The 17,918-nt window shown below is 33.4% G+C and overlaps 1 protein-coding gene and 1 long non-coding RNA gene across 5 annotated transcripts in view; one reads left to right on the top strand and one right to left on the bottom strand.

Moving 5' to 3' along the window:
- PCDH17 (protocadherin 17) overlaps positions 1 to 17,918 on the top strand; it is a 97,880-nt gene that overhangs the window by 26,709 nt on the left and 53,253 nt on the right. For 2 of the 4 annotated variants that reach the window (XM_036094733.2, XM_036094729.2), the window contains exons 2-3: positions 9,074 to 9,132; positions 9,266 to 9,438. In XM_036094733.2, coding sequence (XP_035950626.1) covers positions 9,074 to 9,132; positions 9,266 to 9,438 — 232 coding nt within the window. Of the gene's footprint in view, positions 1 to 9,073; positions 9,133 to 9,265; positions 9,439 to 9,885; positions 10,008 to 17,918 lie in introns of those variants that run through there. The other 2 variants (XM_036094735.2, XM_036094732.2) reach the window with 2 other exon arrangements.
- LOC144381568 (uncharacterized) lies at positions 264 to 8,162 on the bottom strand. The gene is made up of 4 exons (XR_013446930.1): positions 8,072 to 8,162; positions 5,171 to 5,253; positions 2,726 to 2,775; positions 264 to 352 (listed from the first exon to the last, which is right to left on the bottom strand). It is a non-coding gene; the product is annotated as an uncharacterized LOC144381568 (long non-coding RNA).

Below are 17,918 nucleotides of genomic sequence, written 5' to 3'. Positions count from 1 at the left end.
AAGATGGTTTTCTTTAAGATTCATAAATTACATAATTAAATTCTGGCACACAAGTTATTATTAAAGTTATCAGTGTCATTTACCAAAGAGTTAACACTTGCAAGAGCTTTTTTTTTTTTTCAAGTTTTTATTTATTTATTTAATTGACAGAGAGACAGAGACAGAGAGAGAGAGAGAGAGAACACCAGCAGGGGGAGTCGGAGAGGGAGAAGCAGGCTTCCTGCGGAGCAGGGTGCCCGATGTGGGGCTCTGATCCCAGGACCCTGGGATCATGACCGGAGCCGAAGGCAGTCACTCAACCATCTGAGCCACCCAGGCGCCCCGCAAGAGCTTTTAATATACAGCCACATTACTTTAAAAAAAAAAAATCATCCCAGTCATCCTAATTGAGCAGTAGACTTAAAATGCTCACATATAGGATGTGGCTGTTCTTGTCCTCTCATTTTTAATTCAAAGCAAAGCTAGTTTTTGCTAAATGTGGTAAGAATTCCTTGGGTTTTTATTATGCCTTTAGTTGCAAAACACAAATGTCAACCACACTATACTTGTATAAAAAGGATTATTTTGGAAGTCATTGATAAATACAGTTATTGCCATACCTCATGGTCTTCGAAAATTCCAAAGCCATAGGTGCTGTCAGATAACTTTATAAGTGGTGGCTTAAAATGCTGTTGCCTACTTCAGCAATGTAGAAAGAACCACACCATATATTCTGTTGAAGGCAAAGCTATCAGAAGCAATGTCGGTATGAAAAGGCTTAAAGTGAATTATTCACCTCTTAACTCTCCCTTGTGTTCAGTCTGCTGCAAAGAGAATGCTCACTATCAATGTGAAAAGCAGTGCCTTTGAATTAAGGGAAAAGTTCAACTTGTTTGGCTTTGTTTTCAACCCAATGGCATCAATATATGCAGTCAACCTTATGTCCCTAATTCAAAAGAACTTTCAAAATTCCACTCCCCTATACCTCTGAAGCAGGAAAACGCTGATCATCTTAGTATAGCTGAAGCTATAATGATATGATTTAACACCATAACTACACATCCACCCCCAAATTCGTTTGCAAGAAGTAAGTTCTCTCTTAATGATGACTTCAAAGAGTTAAGGACATGCTTTCACTTTTCTTTAACAAAAAGAGAAGGTATTCTAAATCAATACCTCTAGAATTAAAACTTTCTTCATATTTGTATTGCAACCTTTGGGAGATCCTTCTTGTATTTGACATACCTGTCTCTACTTTCTAGTATATTACAAATTTAAAAAGACAATGTTGACACAAATATGTAAAACTTGTACAAACGCAAAGGATAAATTTAGTATTATATATATAAAATTATTGAGGCAAAGGCTTTTAGAACTTGGTACAAAATACTGCATCTTTTCTTCTTCAGTATCTAATTTGCTGTCAGTCCTATTTAGTGTATTTTTTAATCTCAAATATTGTAGTTTTCACTTTTACAAGTTACATTTGGGTCTTTTTTTGTATCATCTATTTCTCTCCTTGAGGCCCAAGATGAAGATGATACAGGGGAGGTACTGAGGGCTCAAAATTTAAGGAGACACTCTCAAGTTCATGCTTTCATGTTCTTGACCATATTTTTAATATTCTAACAGATTTTTAAGATTCTTTTTGGTTAATTCCATCATATTTTTCGTGCCTGGATCTGTTTTTATTGATTTTCTCCTAGCCATGGATTATATTTTCCTAGTTTATTGCATACCTTATAATTCCTGATCAGATCTCAGATACTGTGAATTTTACATTGTTGAATGCTGGATTTTTAAAATATTGCCTAGGGTCCAAGCTAAAGGTATGTTTGTGGAATTAATTTACCCACTGAGCCTCTGTCTCAAAGGTCTCCTCTTCGATAAAGAAACAGACATAAAAAGGTAAAAGGATATCAAAGATACCAGCAGTTTAGGAACCACTGCTCCCTATGTTTCCACATCAGTGATTCTGGAAATGCCAGAGCTGTTTGGTTTGTCAAAAATTGTTTTCTCCATAAGAAATTTCCTGACTGCCCCATGACTCTGTAATGGGGAATATAAGAGAATACTGGCAAATTAGCACCAAGGTATTGTGTGTATATATATATATATATATATATATATATATATATATATATCACATAGTGATTGCACTAATCACAGATTGAATTCTAGAATTTACTGAAATAGCATCTACGATGGTGAAAACTAACGTACAATCCATTTTCCTAATGCTTGAATTATTTTTCTCTCTTCCTTTTGCAGGAATACTTTTGGAAAATAGTATTCTGATATTTTTTTCTTGGAAATTAATTAGAAATGAGACTCAAAAAGATGAGGTCTTTATTTTTCTCATCCCACAGTTGTCTCACTTTCTAGAAATCCAAATATTGTTTTAAAATTGCCCAGACTTACACCCACTTATCATTATTTCATGATTATTACAGTGCTGCATGTAGGATTTTTTTAATGTAAAAGTTATAACAAGAATTGTATTCGATAACTAAGAAATTTTCATATATTATCTCATATAAAATATAAAACCACACATTTTAAATAGTATATCCTAATTTTACCACCAAAGTTGCAAAATTATTTTGATGATATTTTGCATACACTTCAGTACATCTTAGATACTAATCATTTCAATTAAATGTCTTTAGAGTCTTTACAAAGATATTCTATTCACTTCCAAATGTAGAATCAATTTACAAGGCATTTTCTAAATTTAAAAACTCACTGTTTCTGAGGATGGATCCCAGTTCTTCAAAATGTAGCCATGTTTCTTTCCTGCATTGAAATAAAAACAAAACAAAACTAAACTAAAAACTGTTCCTTTGTTTGGGTGCTTGGCTGGTTCTGTCGGTAAAGCATACAACTCTTGATTTCAGGGTCACAAGTTCAAGTTGCACATTGGACATGGGGCCTACTTAAAAGAAGAAAAAAAAAAAGCTGTTCCTTTGCAATAAATGCAGTCTGCAAACTTCATTTGAAGTATTTATGTTATGGCTGGGAAAACGGGAACTGCACACAAGAAAAACATCTTTGAAATAAATGAAAATTTAGCTAAATAATTCATATTAAGGTGGCTGTCTTATAGAACTGTTGCTTGGGTTTGCTAGTGTGGCTAAATCATCTTTATATCTGAATCCATTTGTAGTCTGTCCAAATGAATATGGAATTTCTACATAGGTTTTAAAAGTTGGCTCTGTGTAATTTTAAAAGACAAAGTTCAGAAACATTCTTTATTGTAGTTATTTAATAAAAGAGCTTGTAGTTTTATAATCTTCTTTGAGATAGAAGGATCTTCAGTATATATGACATGCAGATGTCATTTTAGATTTAATTTGGAATTACCTTTTATTAGCATATAGTAATGAACCCTTTTTTGAGTGTAGAGTTCTATGTATTTTTAATCATGTATATATAAAACTTCATGAAACCACCACCATAATCAGGATACTAAATAGTTCTATCACCCTAAAAAGCTTCTTTATGCTCTATCTGTAGTCAACTTTAAACCTTGGCATCCATTGATCTGTTCTTTGTCATAACAGTTTTTGATATTTTCTTTTTTGAGAAGTTTTATAAATGGAACCATCCTGTATGCAATTTTTTGAGACTGGCTTCTTTCACTCACCAAAATGCTTTTGAGATTCATCCATGTTATTACATCACTAGTTCATTTTTTTATTGCTAAATAGTTTTCCATTGCATGCATGCACCACAGTCTATCTGTTCACCTATTGAAAGATATCTGAGCTGACTCCAGTTTTGACAAAAACAGCTACTGTAAATATTTATGTACAAATCTTTCATGTGAGTCTAATTTACATTTCTTTAAGGTAAATGCCAAATTGCTGTGTCAGTTTGGGTCTTTTTTTTTCTATGGATTATGCTTTTTTGGTATCATGTCTAAGAACTCTGCCAAATGTCAGGTGGCAAAGATTTCCTGCTAAGTTTCCTTCTAAAGTTTTATAGTTTTGCATTTACATTTAGGCCTATGATCCATTTTGACATATGTATATATACACATATATATGTATGTATATAAATGTGAGGTATAGGTTAAGGTTTATTTCTATTGAATTATCTATTGAATTGCCTTTGCAACTTTGTCAAAAATCAATTGGCCATATTTCTATGGGCTACTTATGGGCAGTCTCTTCTGTTCTATTGATCTATGTGTCTTTTCTGTCTACAGTACTACATTGTCTTGATTAGTGTAGCTTCATAGTAAGTCTCAAAATAGTGTAATTCCTTCAACTTTATTCTTTTTCAAAACTATTTTGCCTATTACAGTCACTTTGCTTCTTGTTATAAATTTCAGAATCTTGTCTATATTTACATAAAATCATGCTGTAAATGTGAATGTTATTATGTTACATGTATAGATTATTTGAGGAACATTGACATCTTTACCATGTTGAGTCTTCCACTCCACTAACACAATATATCTCTTCATCTATTTAGGTCTTCTTTGATTTATTTCATCATTTTTTGTCATGTTCAGGATACAGATTCTGTACTTGTTATTTGAGAATATTTCTTTGCTAAGCATTTGATTCTAAGGGAACTATGATAAATGTATTGCTTTTGAAATTTTGGTTTTCTATAGTTCGTTGCTAGAATACAGAAATATGACTGATTTTTGTGTGATGACCTTGAATATGGCAACTTTAGCTTATTTATTGGTTCTAAGAAGTTTTGTTTGTGATTTGTTTGTTTTGATTCCTTCTTTTTTTCTGCCTAAACAATATTATGTGTGAATAGAATAACTGAAAATTTTCCCCTTCCTTTTTAATTTATCCTTTATTTCTTTTTCTTGCCTTTTGAACTTACTGGATCTTTTAGTACTATGGTGAATAAAAGTGGTGAAAGCCAAGGGTGAAAACTTTCAGTCTTTCACTAGTAAGCATGATGTTAGTTATACTTTTTTTTTTTTTTAGATGCTCTATATACAGTTGAGGAAGTTTCCTTCTACTCTGACTTTGCTGAGAATTTTTATCATTAATAGATGACTTTTATCAAATGCTTTATATATTTTAAAATTTTCTATTTTTACTATTTTAATAGTAAAAAAATCTATTTTGACTCCTTTTACTATCCATTTTCAACTCAACTTTCTTAGGCACTTGTAAGTGGTCATATCAAATTAATCTACTTCCACAAATAAAGAACTTACCTAATTTCAGCCAACATGGCTCAGTTTCAGTAGGTGCTTCCTTTTGGTCTTCCTCATGGACGCTTGTTTTTATGATTTGTTTTCTAGAGTTATAATAGGATGAGCAAATTGTAGACCATATAAATATATACATTCTGATATACTTTAGGAATAGTTTGTTATTGACTACTGCTGACAAAAATTCTGATTTTCAATATCATTTATAAATTGACTACAATCTACTGAGTACTTTTGGAGAAATACATAGAGGCAAATAATCAAAGAAACCCTTCATATCACGCAGACTTATCCACTTTGTGTGTCTGTTTAAGTGATTACTTGCTTATTTCTTTGTGTTTTCTGTACAAAGGAAAGTAAAGAATATCTAAGTTTTCATATTCAGCAAACAAAATAACAGTAAAACAAAGAAGTCAAACTAGGAGGGTGGACTCAGTTTGATAAGATAGTTCATATCTGTTTTGTTATGAGCAAATAATCACTAAAAAATCCCCCAACTTCTGTCTTTGTATCTTGACTGAAATAGATTAAAAAGATCATCATATTCTAAAGTTTTTAAGGTGTTTATTTTGGAACTTTTATGTAATGACCTACTAATTCCAGGTACTTTTAAAAAAATAATAAACAGGGGCGCCTGGGTGGCTCAGTCGGTTAAGCGTCTGCCTTCAGCTCAGGTCATGATCCCAGGGTCCTGGGATCGAGCCCCGCATCGGGCTCCCTGCTCCGCGGGAAGCCTGCTTCTCCCTCTCCCACTCCCCCTGCTTGTGTTCCCTCTCTTGCTGTGTCTCTCTCTGTCAAAGAAATAAATAAAATCTTTAAAAAAATAAAAATAAAAATAAAAAATAAACAAATTATATGTTTTAAAAGTAAAGGTTACTGCATTCAAGTTGTGTTTGAAGGGAAAACATTAGTTTGTATGATTAGTTTGTATGGAAGAGGATAAAGTTTTCAAGAGTTACAAATATTCATATTTAATTACTCTGCTGAGACCTAAAAAGCTTCAAATGTCTGACCTTGAATTTTACTTTCTTCTTAGACTTAAAAGTTAAGATTTAGACATGTGCAAGGTAGAACTAAATTTTTAGAGTACATTATTGGAAAATATCTTAAAGCCCTTCTATTTCTAAATTAAATGATGCTGTGGTACATATGGCTTTTGTTTTGGGTCTATTTTCATTTTTCTATGCAAATACAGTTATTTTATATTCAGATTATTTTAAATGAGTTTTCTGACACCCTTGGAGTCTGGATAATGAAAATGTTATTTTCTATATTAAAACCAGTGTGGGTTTTATAGTGAGTTAGTTATATGTTTGTTAAAGGCCAAATGGCTATTTCATTACAGTAATTATAAACACACATACAATTTCTCATGTTTCTACCTATTTTAATGGGTAAATGCAGGCATTATTAGTAAACTTCTGATATTCTGCTACTTATTAAGCTGCAAATTTTTAAAAGTTGTACTTTGTGAAATTCTCCGATAATAAACCAACCTTTCTTTCTTTTTTTTTTCTTTTACATTCCTTTTTACCTCTCTCCACCCTCATTCCTCCACAGTATATATACCTTTTTGTTTCTCTCTTTCTCTTCTCTATTTTTCTCTTGCCTTTCTCCCTACTTTTATTTTTCTCATCTTTCTTTTTTTCTAAAATCCCTTTTTTTATGACTTCCTCTCATGTTTCTATTTTCATCAAAATAACATTTGATAGCAATACTCTTGTTCAGTGTTCATCAAACACTCTGATGCATACATGCAAACATACATACACACATGCACATGCACACACATACACATAATTTAAAAATAACTCTTCATTCAGTGGGGAAATGTATTCTATTTCTTCATTTAAGTCCTGTATTTTATCAGAGCTGTTTAGAACTTTAGCAATAGGCAAACACTTTCAGATACTGTCCCTATTAGAACAGAGGAAGGGAAGTTTCCAGTCTGTCTCCCTGTGTCTAACTGAATAGGGATCCATATCCTGTGATGTTCCACCTAATTAAAGCCATTAAAGTCACAAGGTTACTTATAATAGCACTTATGAAAACTAGAGTTTCCACTTTCACTTCACATTTTACCCTCTCCTTAATACCCATGATTATGTTTTTCTGAATTGTTCTAAGATACTCATGGCTTAGTCTTTAACTGACAACAATAATGGTTTGCATACATGTTTTTGACCAATTCAACAGATTTTATTAAGTTAAAAAGTGGAGTTTTTAAGTAATTGTAGTTTTAAAAATTGGCAAAATTCTTTTACAAACATTTTGCCCCAGTGTTGTTTTCCACTATTATTTAATTTAATTTAATTTAATTTAATTTAATTTTTTAAGTGTGGGGCTTGAACTCACGACCCTGAGATCAAGACCTGAGCTGATATCAAGAGTCTGACGCTTAACCAACTAAGCCACCCAGGCGCCCCTCCCCCACCCCCTCCACTATTATTTTTACTAGAAGATCATTATCCTTAAGAATTGATAGTTTGCCATTATGGAAAGAAAAATTAAGGTGCTTCACAGAATCTAAAAACTAATAAAACATTTTAATGAAAAATGTCTGCTACCAACTACTGGTTAAAGTGGATTAGAAGTGAGAAATGTATTGACCTTGTTTACCTTCATCTTTGCACTTTGATAAAGGTCATTTGAACAACAACAGAAAAAGATTATAGATTAAGAAATTTATGAGGGTATTTCCTGTCCCCCAACTTTTAACAGACAGTGAAACTTAGGTAGTACTTTTAGCTATTACTCTTAACATATCTGTTTTTTTTTTCTTTCCAGTAATAGTTTAAGAAAGCCACAAAATTAAATTATTACATGGGAAGAAAAAAGGGTACTGTTAGTTTAAATTAGCTTTATTTATAAGGAAAATACATATTGTACTACATTAAGCCTTACCTTGGGCCCTCTTCTTCATGAATTGCATGCTCCGGTGTCACTGATACTTGCATGCTGGATGATCTTGCACGAATCCGTAGCTGCTTCAGAGCACAATGGTGTGATATGAAGTGATGCAGAAAACAGGAGAACCTTTGTCGCTGAGTCAGCTGCAAGAAGAAGTGATGTGTATGAATGTACAGTATAGGGAGATCTATGAAAGATCTAGTATCTTTCTCCCAAAAGACTCTGTTCCATGATACAAGGAGAATTCAGTTCTTTTTGGCAGCCCTCCACATCAGTTTGGAAGCAGTAAAAACAACCACAAAAACAAGCCTGGTTTCTCAATGTCTTTACTCTCAATATTTTAAGTAACATTTTATTTCTTGTTTTTGTTTTACTTTGTTTTTAATAACCAGAAGTAATACCCTTTTCCACTGTCTAGTTCGAGTTCAATGCCATACTAGGAGTGTAGATGAGGATGAATTATAGAGATGAGTTCAGCCACATGTGCCATGCTTGTAATTGTTTTTGGCAAAATTTGAAGTAAAGGCCCTGTATCTCTTAATTCAGGAATGGATGACTTTAAGTGATATTACATCAAGGAGGGCATAGAATCCCAGCAGATGATGTCATTATGTTTAAAAATGAGTATTATTAAATAATTCACACTTTTAATATGGAGAAATTAGGTCATTTTTCCACACCTCCCACAAATGTTCAATCTTAATATCTAAGTAATGAAACTACACAGACAGTGTGATCCATCCTGGTAGGAACAGAGAATGCCAGTTATGACAGGCTCATTGTTTACTTTAACAGGTAATTTGTGGACCGGAATCATTTAATTGTTCTGAGTACATAATTACATGTCAGCAATTTCCAGTTTAATTAAAATGTACAAATCTGAAGATTAAGGGAATTTTTGAATTATTAATCATTTTTCCACTAGGAAATCTTGTTGCTCCGCAGGAGATTTGTCCAGTGTACAACTATACGTATTTTTTTCCTTCTCTTTCGCAGACAGACAATTTTCCCGCAGAGCCCAATTACATGGGCAGCAGGCAGCAGTTTGTTCAAAGGTAAGGCCTATTAAATAACTTTCTCGGCTTCCCCATTTGCATTCGTGTCAAAATTGCTTTGCAAGAGACTACCCTTCAGATTCAAACTCGTAGAGACAACACTTTCTCTTCTTTTTCTTTATATGTATTTCAGTAGCTCCACGTTTAAGGACCCAGAAAGAGCCAGCCTGAGAGACAGTGGGCACGGGGACAGTGATCAGGCTGACAGTGACCAAGACACTAACAAAGGCTCCTGCTGTGACATGTCTGTTAGGGAGGCACTCAAGATGAAAACGACTTCAGCTAAAAGCCAACCACTTGAACAAGGTGAGTGAAGCCTTCCAATGCTTACAAAGTGTAAAGCTTAAGCAGTCATTATAAACCTATTAGTACTAGAGTTGCAGTTTATCACGGTGGAATGGACCATTGATAATATATCAAAAGAAACAGCAAATCCCGAGCTTGTCCCAGACAGAAAGCAGCTATTCAATACCTCAGTAACAACAGAAAAAGGAAGACCATGGATATTAGTCTGTAATCTTCTAAAAATGAGAACTTGACCAAAGTCACTAGATTGTTCGGATCTTTATGGACATTTCCTAACCTTTCCCATTTTGTGTTTTATTAACAAGGAAAATAGGGCATGTATTAGCTAGATATGCACATCTTAATATACTAATTTACAAGATTAAATTTAGTAAATTCACCACTTTTAGGTAAAATGAAAACCTGATTGGAATTTTGTAGCTCTTAGCAATGTTTGTTTATTTTTAGTATGAATTTGAGCTTCAGAGTCGTTTTTCAAGAGTCAAATTACAGCGAAGCCAGAGTTTTGGCTCCTGTTTTGGAATTACATCTAAATCTGCATGGATGTCAAATAAACATGTACTTGTTGACCCTGATAGAGATATAAAAAAGAAACACTTCTTAATAAATACATATTTTTTTTCTAAAAATCTATCTTCAATTTATTTGTTTGATATGCCTTTTTATTAGTTTTGATGTTTTTATTGTTTCAAACACAATGAAATATTTGCTAATGATTCACCCAAAGAGAAATAAGGAACTCTTACATGTAAGACTTAGACCCTGGAAATAAGTTTTTATGTTTCATTATAAAAAATGAAAAGAACTATTGTATAAACCAGATTTCAGAATTACAAATGTATGTTATATTTGTTAATATTAGTTTTCAAAATACTAATGGTATTTAAATATACCTAATATTTATTATTTCAGTTTTTTAATGAGAAACTACATTTAAACTATGTGACATAGTCATTTATTCTTCTAAGTCGTTTCTTGATTGACAATTCATAGAAAATAAATTTTTGCCTGTAGTGCAGTCTGTCATATCACACATACTTCAACAGATACCATGTTTATTAATTTCTCAAATCATGTTGAAATTTTAATACACATGTTCACACATATATAAATTCAATACAGAGATAAATACATATGTTCAGTATAATATATATTTAAATTTCTGCACTGAATATAATTATGCTGGATTTATTTTAAGGTTGGTCTCCCAAAAAGCCTTCTTTTGATAAGTTGTAACTGCCAAATATACCATAGCAACTTTCTGTCTAACAATGCAATATTGCGTTTTAAATTATTTTCAGTAAAAGGTATTTGAATGCTTACGGAATATTCATAATTCCTACAAATTTGAATGTTTACTCGAAGTGACTTAAATGATTTTGATGGGTTTTGACTATGTCATATTATAATATGTTAATTTTTTAGACAAATTTTAAATAATGGGTTGTTGGATCTTGATATGTGAATACAGAACCTAACATAGACTCATTTATGTGTGTAATAAAGTGATTGACAGATAATGCATTGACTACTTTTAGTAAAGCCGCATAGAGTAAGTAAAGAGTTTGCATTTATTATATCTTCATGAGAAACTTTTTGAATCAAAAAAAAGCTTATATGCTGTTCACATTAACTCTAAATTTTTTCATCAACCAAGTGAGCAATGTATTTGATGGGAAGGGGTAAGGACCCTTATAGAAAAAGGAAGGGGTTTCATTCATGTCTGAAGATGTAATTTATACTGAAAATCTGTTTTTTCAATTTTGATATTAGAAAATAATACCTTAGGAAGATGGCTGTTGTTCTTAGAAGAACATATATTTGTCATACATTTTAGTTAATGTTACATATAAAACAATTGCTAGTCTAAGAGTGAGAATGCTAATGCAAATGTCTCCTCTAAAACAAGTAGTTTCCACACGTCCTTATTAATAAATATGGGAAAGTTATTAGGAACCTGAAAGCCACACTTAGATAATCTATGAATTATAGGAGAGATACTGACCTCTACTTTAAAATACGATTTTGGAGGATTAGCTAAAGTAGTATTTCATTGGTTGTTTGACTGTTTATTAATTCATTTATTTAATAAATATCTATAAATCCTTTCAATACGTGAGGAAAGTTAGATTCTCTAGGAACATCAAAAATAAACTTGACTTGGAGCCTGCCTTCAAGAAACTGTATGTAACTAGTAGAGATGGGAGATCGCTCTCTCCTTCTCCTCTGTCTCTCTCTCTCTGTCTCCGCCTTCCCCTCTCTCATCTCTCTTCTCTCTCATTTACCTCCAACTCTCATCTTATCTATCTCTATGTCCATCATCTTTTTTCCCTTCCTTCCTTTCTTCCTTCCTTCTTTCTTTCCTTCCTCTTTCTCTTTCTTTCTTTCTTTCTTTCTTTCTTTTTTTCTTTCTTCTTTCTTTCTTTCTTCTTTCTTTCTTTCTTTCTTTCTTTCATGTATCCATGTTTACACCTATCTATCTACCTATCTAGATTGGAGGAGGAGACTAGCATTTACTGGGTTTTTACTATTTACTATAAACAGTGCTAGCTGCATTTCAATGTTAGCTTATTTAACCTGCAAACTCTAAAATATTTATCATTTTTATCCTACATGTAAGAAAACTGAGCTTATGAGAAATTTATTAGCCTGCTCAGCAGGTTGGAGTTTTATCTTAGGTCTAGATATAGCCAAAATTTGTGTCTTTTCTATACAACTTTGTCTCCAAATGGGAGAATTTGTTCCAAATAGACAATCTGATTCATTTTTATGACTAGATATCAAATAAACATTGAAGAGTAAGTTAAAACCTGAGTTCATGTATGCAAACCTTAGGGGAGAACATCAAAATAGCTCATATGCATGGAATGAATTATTCAGTACTTAAAACTTATTAGCCTATTTAGTTTTCATTGCATTCATAAATAGGTAAATAGTGTTACTCTCACATTTACTAGATATTAAGAAATTTTTTCAATACTCTATAGCTGTAAGTAGTGAAGTCGGCATTAGAAATAAAATGATATGCCTTCAGAGCCCCCCTCTTACCCAGTGCTTTATACTATTCACGTAATGAACAGTTTACTCAGAAATAATTTTAAAATGTTTGAAGAAGCAATCAGCCATTGTCTTGGTCAATGTATTCTGTTAATTTATTTGAAAAGCGTCATGAGAAGCAATGCCAAATTAATTCAATGCACACCTATAAAAAATAATTTTCTTTACAGATGAAAGATGATGACAGCCGTATTTAAGCAATTATCTCATGTCGGATTTCAAATATTAAACCTAATTTTTAATACCTTTTAAAAATCTCCTAAGAAACAAAAATAAATTTCCTCTTAGGAGAAAGAAACCAAAAGCTAAACAAAAAGAAACCTGCTTATGAGTCTTTTTCTCTTCCTAAAAATTTGTAGTAGTGCTTTAACACATTTCAATTAAAAAATCAGTAGCATATTATATTTTACAATTTTATATTAATTTAGTTAGCTTCTTTCCTTGTTTAATTTTTTTCTATTAAGAAAAATAACGTTCTATTTCTAAATCAAAATATTTCTTTAACTTAGAAATTAGAATCATTCCAAAAATAATCTTCACATTTTCAATGGAACTTTCTGTGCTAATAATGGTTTTTCTCTGCAAATGACTTAGGCCTTTGAGATTTCACATTATTAGTTCAAATGTTACTTTTTTCTTCTCTTTTGCGCAGATTCTTCCCATTTGTTCTATTCCTGATAACTGTGTTTTTTTGCTTCCATCATCCCAAATATACAACACTAGTATATGTTACTCATTTTTTTAGCAAATAGGTGAATTTGGGATGTTAATTGAAGGGGTGATACACGGCACTAAACTGGGAATAGCTTTAAGGATTTTATACTAATAAATCCTCTAATAGAAAGAGGTTATTTTAGTTTCTCTTATTGGGATTTAAAAAATTCTCAAAGAATGTACTTAGTTTCTTTCTATTTGTTTGCATTTTTGTGCCCGCTTCTCTATTTGTCAATTAGATTGTCTCCATACTCCCTTTGTCAAATATTAATTCTAAGTAAGTAGGTAGGTAGGTAGGTAGGTAGGTAGGTAGGTAAAGCAATCCACTTTGACTTCTTTAAAGAAGTACCTGTACCTCTGAATTTCCGTCCACTTGGCAAAGTATTTTGCTTGTTAGCAATAACTTTTTCTTCTTTAAAAAGATTTAGTAAGCCTTCCCTAAAATTCAATAGTCTGTACTGATTCCCAAATAATAAATGTGCAGTGTTCAAAACGCATTTTTGATGCATTTCTCTGAGCTCCTTATTTCTCTGATGATTTCTCTGAGCTCCTTATTGCTAGCTTAGGACTGTTCTCAATTTTTCAAAGATAATCAGTCTTCTGCTATCTTTATAGTTGACTGAAACCAGGTTCTTGAAGCCAGAAGCTAGTGGACTAGCATCGCACATTGTAAGTGTTGACAGCCTTTGCTAGCCATGGCAGTGGAAGGATCACCATTAGGGAATCTAACGCTCCTCTTAGGGGACCCCTGTTGGTCCCTTCCTCTGTAACTGGATTCCAGGACTTTTCTGATCCTCAGGAGTTGCTTCTTTTAAATTCTCTCTCATTTCTCCTTTTATTTAATTGCCTTATATATATATATATATTTTTTTTTTTTTCTATTCAATTCTGTGCTTCCCCAGTCCTTTTGCTTCTGCTAGAAAACCTGACTTCTTAAATTACATTCTGGGTACAAAACATTTCACAATGAATCCGTGATTAAAATCTAATAAATATAAAATCAGTAGAAAGTTGAGAATAATAGAAATACCAAATAAGCCAGATTTGCTCCAGTGAATTCAGTTTTAAAACTAAATTACATCTTAAGGGTTGCCTTCCCTCTTCCCAGAGGACATTCTGGAAAACTACAAAAAGTAAAGCTAATGGATTTTTGTTGTTGTTTTTGTTGTTGTTGTTCCTTTTTTTTTTTTTTTTTTTCCCTTCAAGTCAGTCCTTGAATTTTGCTTGTGGGCCCCATATTCAAAACAGGATTAGGCTAGTTTAAAGGACTGCGGTATTTGTTAGGTGATTTCAGAGTTTGGCAAGGCTCTGAGCCCCACTCCTTCAAATCTCCCTCCCTAATTTACTGCAGAATGACTGCAGTTTCACCATATTTCTAATTATGTCCAGAAAGGAAAGAGTTTAAAGTTTCCACAACCTAGGGACACCTGGGTGGCTCAGTCAGTTAAGGGTCTGCCTTCGGCTCAGGCCATGATCCCAGGGTCCTGGGATTGAGACCCACATCGGGCTCCTTGCTCAGAGGGAAGGGGAGCCTGCTTCTCCCTCTGCCTGCTACTATCCCTGCTTGTGGGGTCTTTCTCTCTCTCTGGCAAATAAATAAGTAAAATCTTAAAAAAAAAAAAAAAGTTTCTACAACCTATACTTTGCCGTGAAGGAATGATTTAAAGAAGTAGCAGGGAAATGGGAGAATAGAAGGTGAAGCTCTTGTCCACCAAAATAGGAGTGGAACCATGCACCCAGGATTTGGGAGGGGGTTACTGAGACAGGATTAGGACACTGAACACAATCTTGACCTACTTTGCAATTTCCCCTAGAACTGACCCGAAATAGGAAAGTACCAGGATAGTACTTTTTATTCATTCTCAAGCTTCCATTCTGTTTTCTATGCTGCACTGTGGTTACTGCAGCCCGGACCCTTCCAACCCATCAGTGTCTTTTCCCAGACCTTCCCATGACAGGCAACAGCAAATCGCTTCTACCTGAGTAAGGACACGGAGGTGATGGCGACGTCCATCCCCTCAGCAGCCATCTCGCAATCTCTGAAAATAATTTTTAAAGAAATGCTGCTGTAAACTTACTAATAGTCAATTTGTCTTAGGAAGGAAATGGAAAATTACTGCCATATATGGGGGTGGGGAGAAGGAACTGTTGAATATTTAATGCCAGGAAGAAATCACTTACAAATTTTTAAAGGCACTGCTGCTTTATGATTCAGATATGTGGCATTTAAGAAATTGTATTATTTTCCAAGAATTATTATTTTCAAGCCCTATAAGTTTTTATTGGACTGCATTTTTTAAGAGCACCTTAATATCAACTTTTTCACCTTCTTATGCTGTCTTTTAGGACTCGCAGAATTCATTTGGCTTTACATTTTACTGGATAAAATATTCCCCGAACTGTGAGCAGCTTCAGCTTATTTTTGATTACCAAACTTTGCAAATGTCCCATAGTTCACCTAACTTTAAAAGTTTCAATGACATCTCTTTTTGTCGTGTGCAAACATCTGCTTCTAGAATCCAGCAGCTGGTATCATGAAAATAGAGAGATTTTATCACCCTCACATTTGTTCTCATCGTAAAGCCTCCCTAACAAGTGTTGCATGATTTACTATAGACTCAATGTGATTTTGAGATTCTCTTGCTTTTAGTAAGCACAGCAATGACTTTTGCTAAAACACTCCAATTTGGGAATGTTGGGCCAGTATTTCCCAAACTTTTAAGAACTCATTTTGCCTTGGGGCAGGTGCACCCTTCCCAGAATTACTGTATCTTTCAAACACTCCGATACAACCAGAGGATTTTCCTTTAATGGTTTTTTAGAAGGACAATATTTTTTTTTCACTTTTACAAATAAAATTCTATATTAATATTATGCACACTTCTATGAAAATTGGAGTAAAAATCTGTAACCTACGACAATCTAGAATGGTTATCAGTTCATCTGTTAATTAAGAACTGTGAGAAAATAATGTTAATAGGTCTTAAGCTTCTTCTAAATATTTTCCATTATTTCGCTTGAAACACATGTTCTACTATTGCAGGTTCTCTGTTCTTTTGAAAGCCATATACAAAACATTAGGGTAGAAAGATTCCTGAAGTATAATTCCCCTGTTTTGTAAGAAAACAGACAGATTCAATGACTTTAATAGGAGTCTTCAATTAGAGTTAGAGGTAGTACTAATTCCAGGTTTATAATTTGCTGGTCTGGAGCTTTTTGCATCTTTTCATACCATTCCTATAACATGTGATAGAGAGACCTCTGTGTCTCCAAGCAGGTATTTCAGATTTGTCATCGCACTTCGTTGACTTATTAATCTAAAGATGTAAGCAGTTATGCTTGAGAGCTTAATTCTTGATTCTTTCATATATATTGAATAACTATTTAATATGTTTATATATTATATATATTAAATAATTATATTGAATAGAAGCTCTAAAAGTTCAAAAAAATGTATCATACCAAATGTAGGCATCGACTCTACTGTGTTATTTGTCATCAAGCACAAGGGTGCATATATTTCTTGTCTGGGCACAAGATCTACACTTCTCCTAAGTGTGGGTCCCTGATATTTTCTGAGCATACCAAGGAATGATGGCTCCAGGAGAGATTTTCATTCACTCATTTATTTAATCACTTATTTTTCTTTTAATGAACAACTGTGCCAGGGATACAAAGATGAGTTAATGCACTGGCTGGGTTCTCAAGGAGCTCACACTGTAGTAAGAAAACTTGACATATACCATGAGGTTGGTGCAGTGAGAGATATGCCCTGAGTATTCACGCAGTCATGAGAAAGAAAACCCAGACAGGATTTGGAGGATCAAAGAAAATTCTTGGAGAAGGAGACATTTAAGCCGACTGTTCCTTCAGAAAATGTTTATCTCTCTTGGCCCAGTGATGTTTGGGGAGGGAAGATGACCGGGCACTCTCAGAAACACAGATGAAGTGAAACAACGTGTTGGATATATGTGAGTAGGAAGGTGTGAGACTAAGAACGGGGCATATGAGACTGAGAGGTTGTGAGAAGCCCAGTGATGGGACAGCTGACCAGGAGCCATTGGAGGTTCAGGAGTTAACAGTTCAAAGTCTCATTTTAAAGAGATTATTTTTATGTCAATGCCTGGGGAGACAGGGATACGCTTAGGAAGCTGGGAAGTAGTCCAAGGCAAGGCAAAATGAGGCCCAGAGTAGTAAAGAACTAGCAGGAATGGAACTAAGTGAAAGATTAAAAACTTTTAGTAAATGACACTACTTTTATGATTATAATAAATTGCTTAGCATTCATTTGAAATTGATTTTGGGATATAAGTTTCTAAAGGGAAAAAAAATAAACATTTGATACCCAAATAAATGGAGTATAACTTGAATTATTTAAGTACACTTATGTGTAATTTATACCACATATGTTAAACTACCACATAAATATTTGAAACTTTCAGCATTTTTTCTAAATGAACAATGCTTATTTGTATGCTGGAATTGACTTACTAAAGAAATTTCACCATTCAAAGATGATAGGAAAAAACAAAAACGAAAAAACTTCAGTTAACCAGGTCTTTGAGAGAACTTTTAGAAAATGGTGAGGTAGTGTAGGGCATGGTGTCATAATGAATCTTAGCATCATGACTTGGGTGACTGAGTTCAATTTACTAAAGTGGCAAAGACAGGATGAGGTCACCACTGGGAAAATATTTGGGAAGTAAAAA

Source organism: Halichoerus grypus, chromosome 4 (genome assembly GCF_964656455.1).
Source record: "Halichoerus grypus chromosome 4, mHalGry1.hap1.1, whole genome shotgun sequence".
NCBI lineage: Eukaryota > Metazoa > Chordata > Mammalia > Carnivora > Phocidae > Halichoerus > Halichoerus grypus.
Note: the sequence above shows the minus strand (reverse complement) of the source record. Positions and strands in the feature narration are given on the sequence as shown.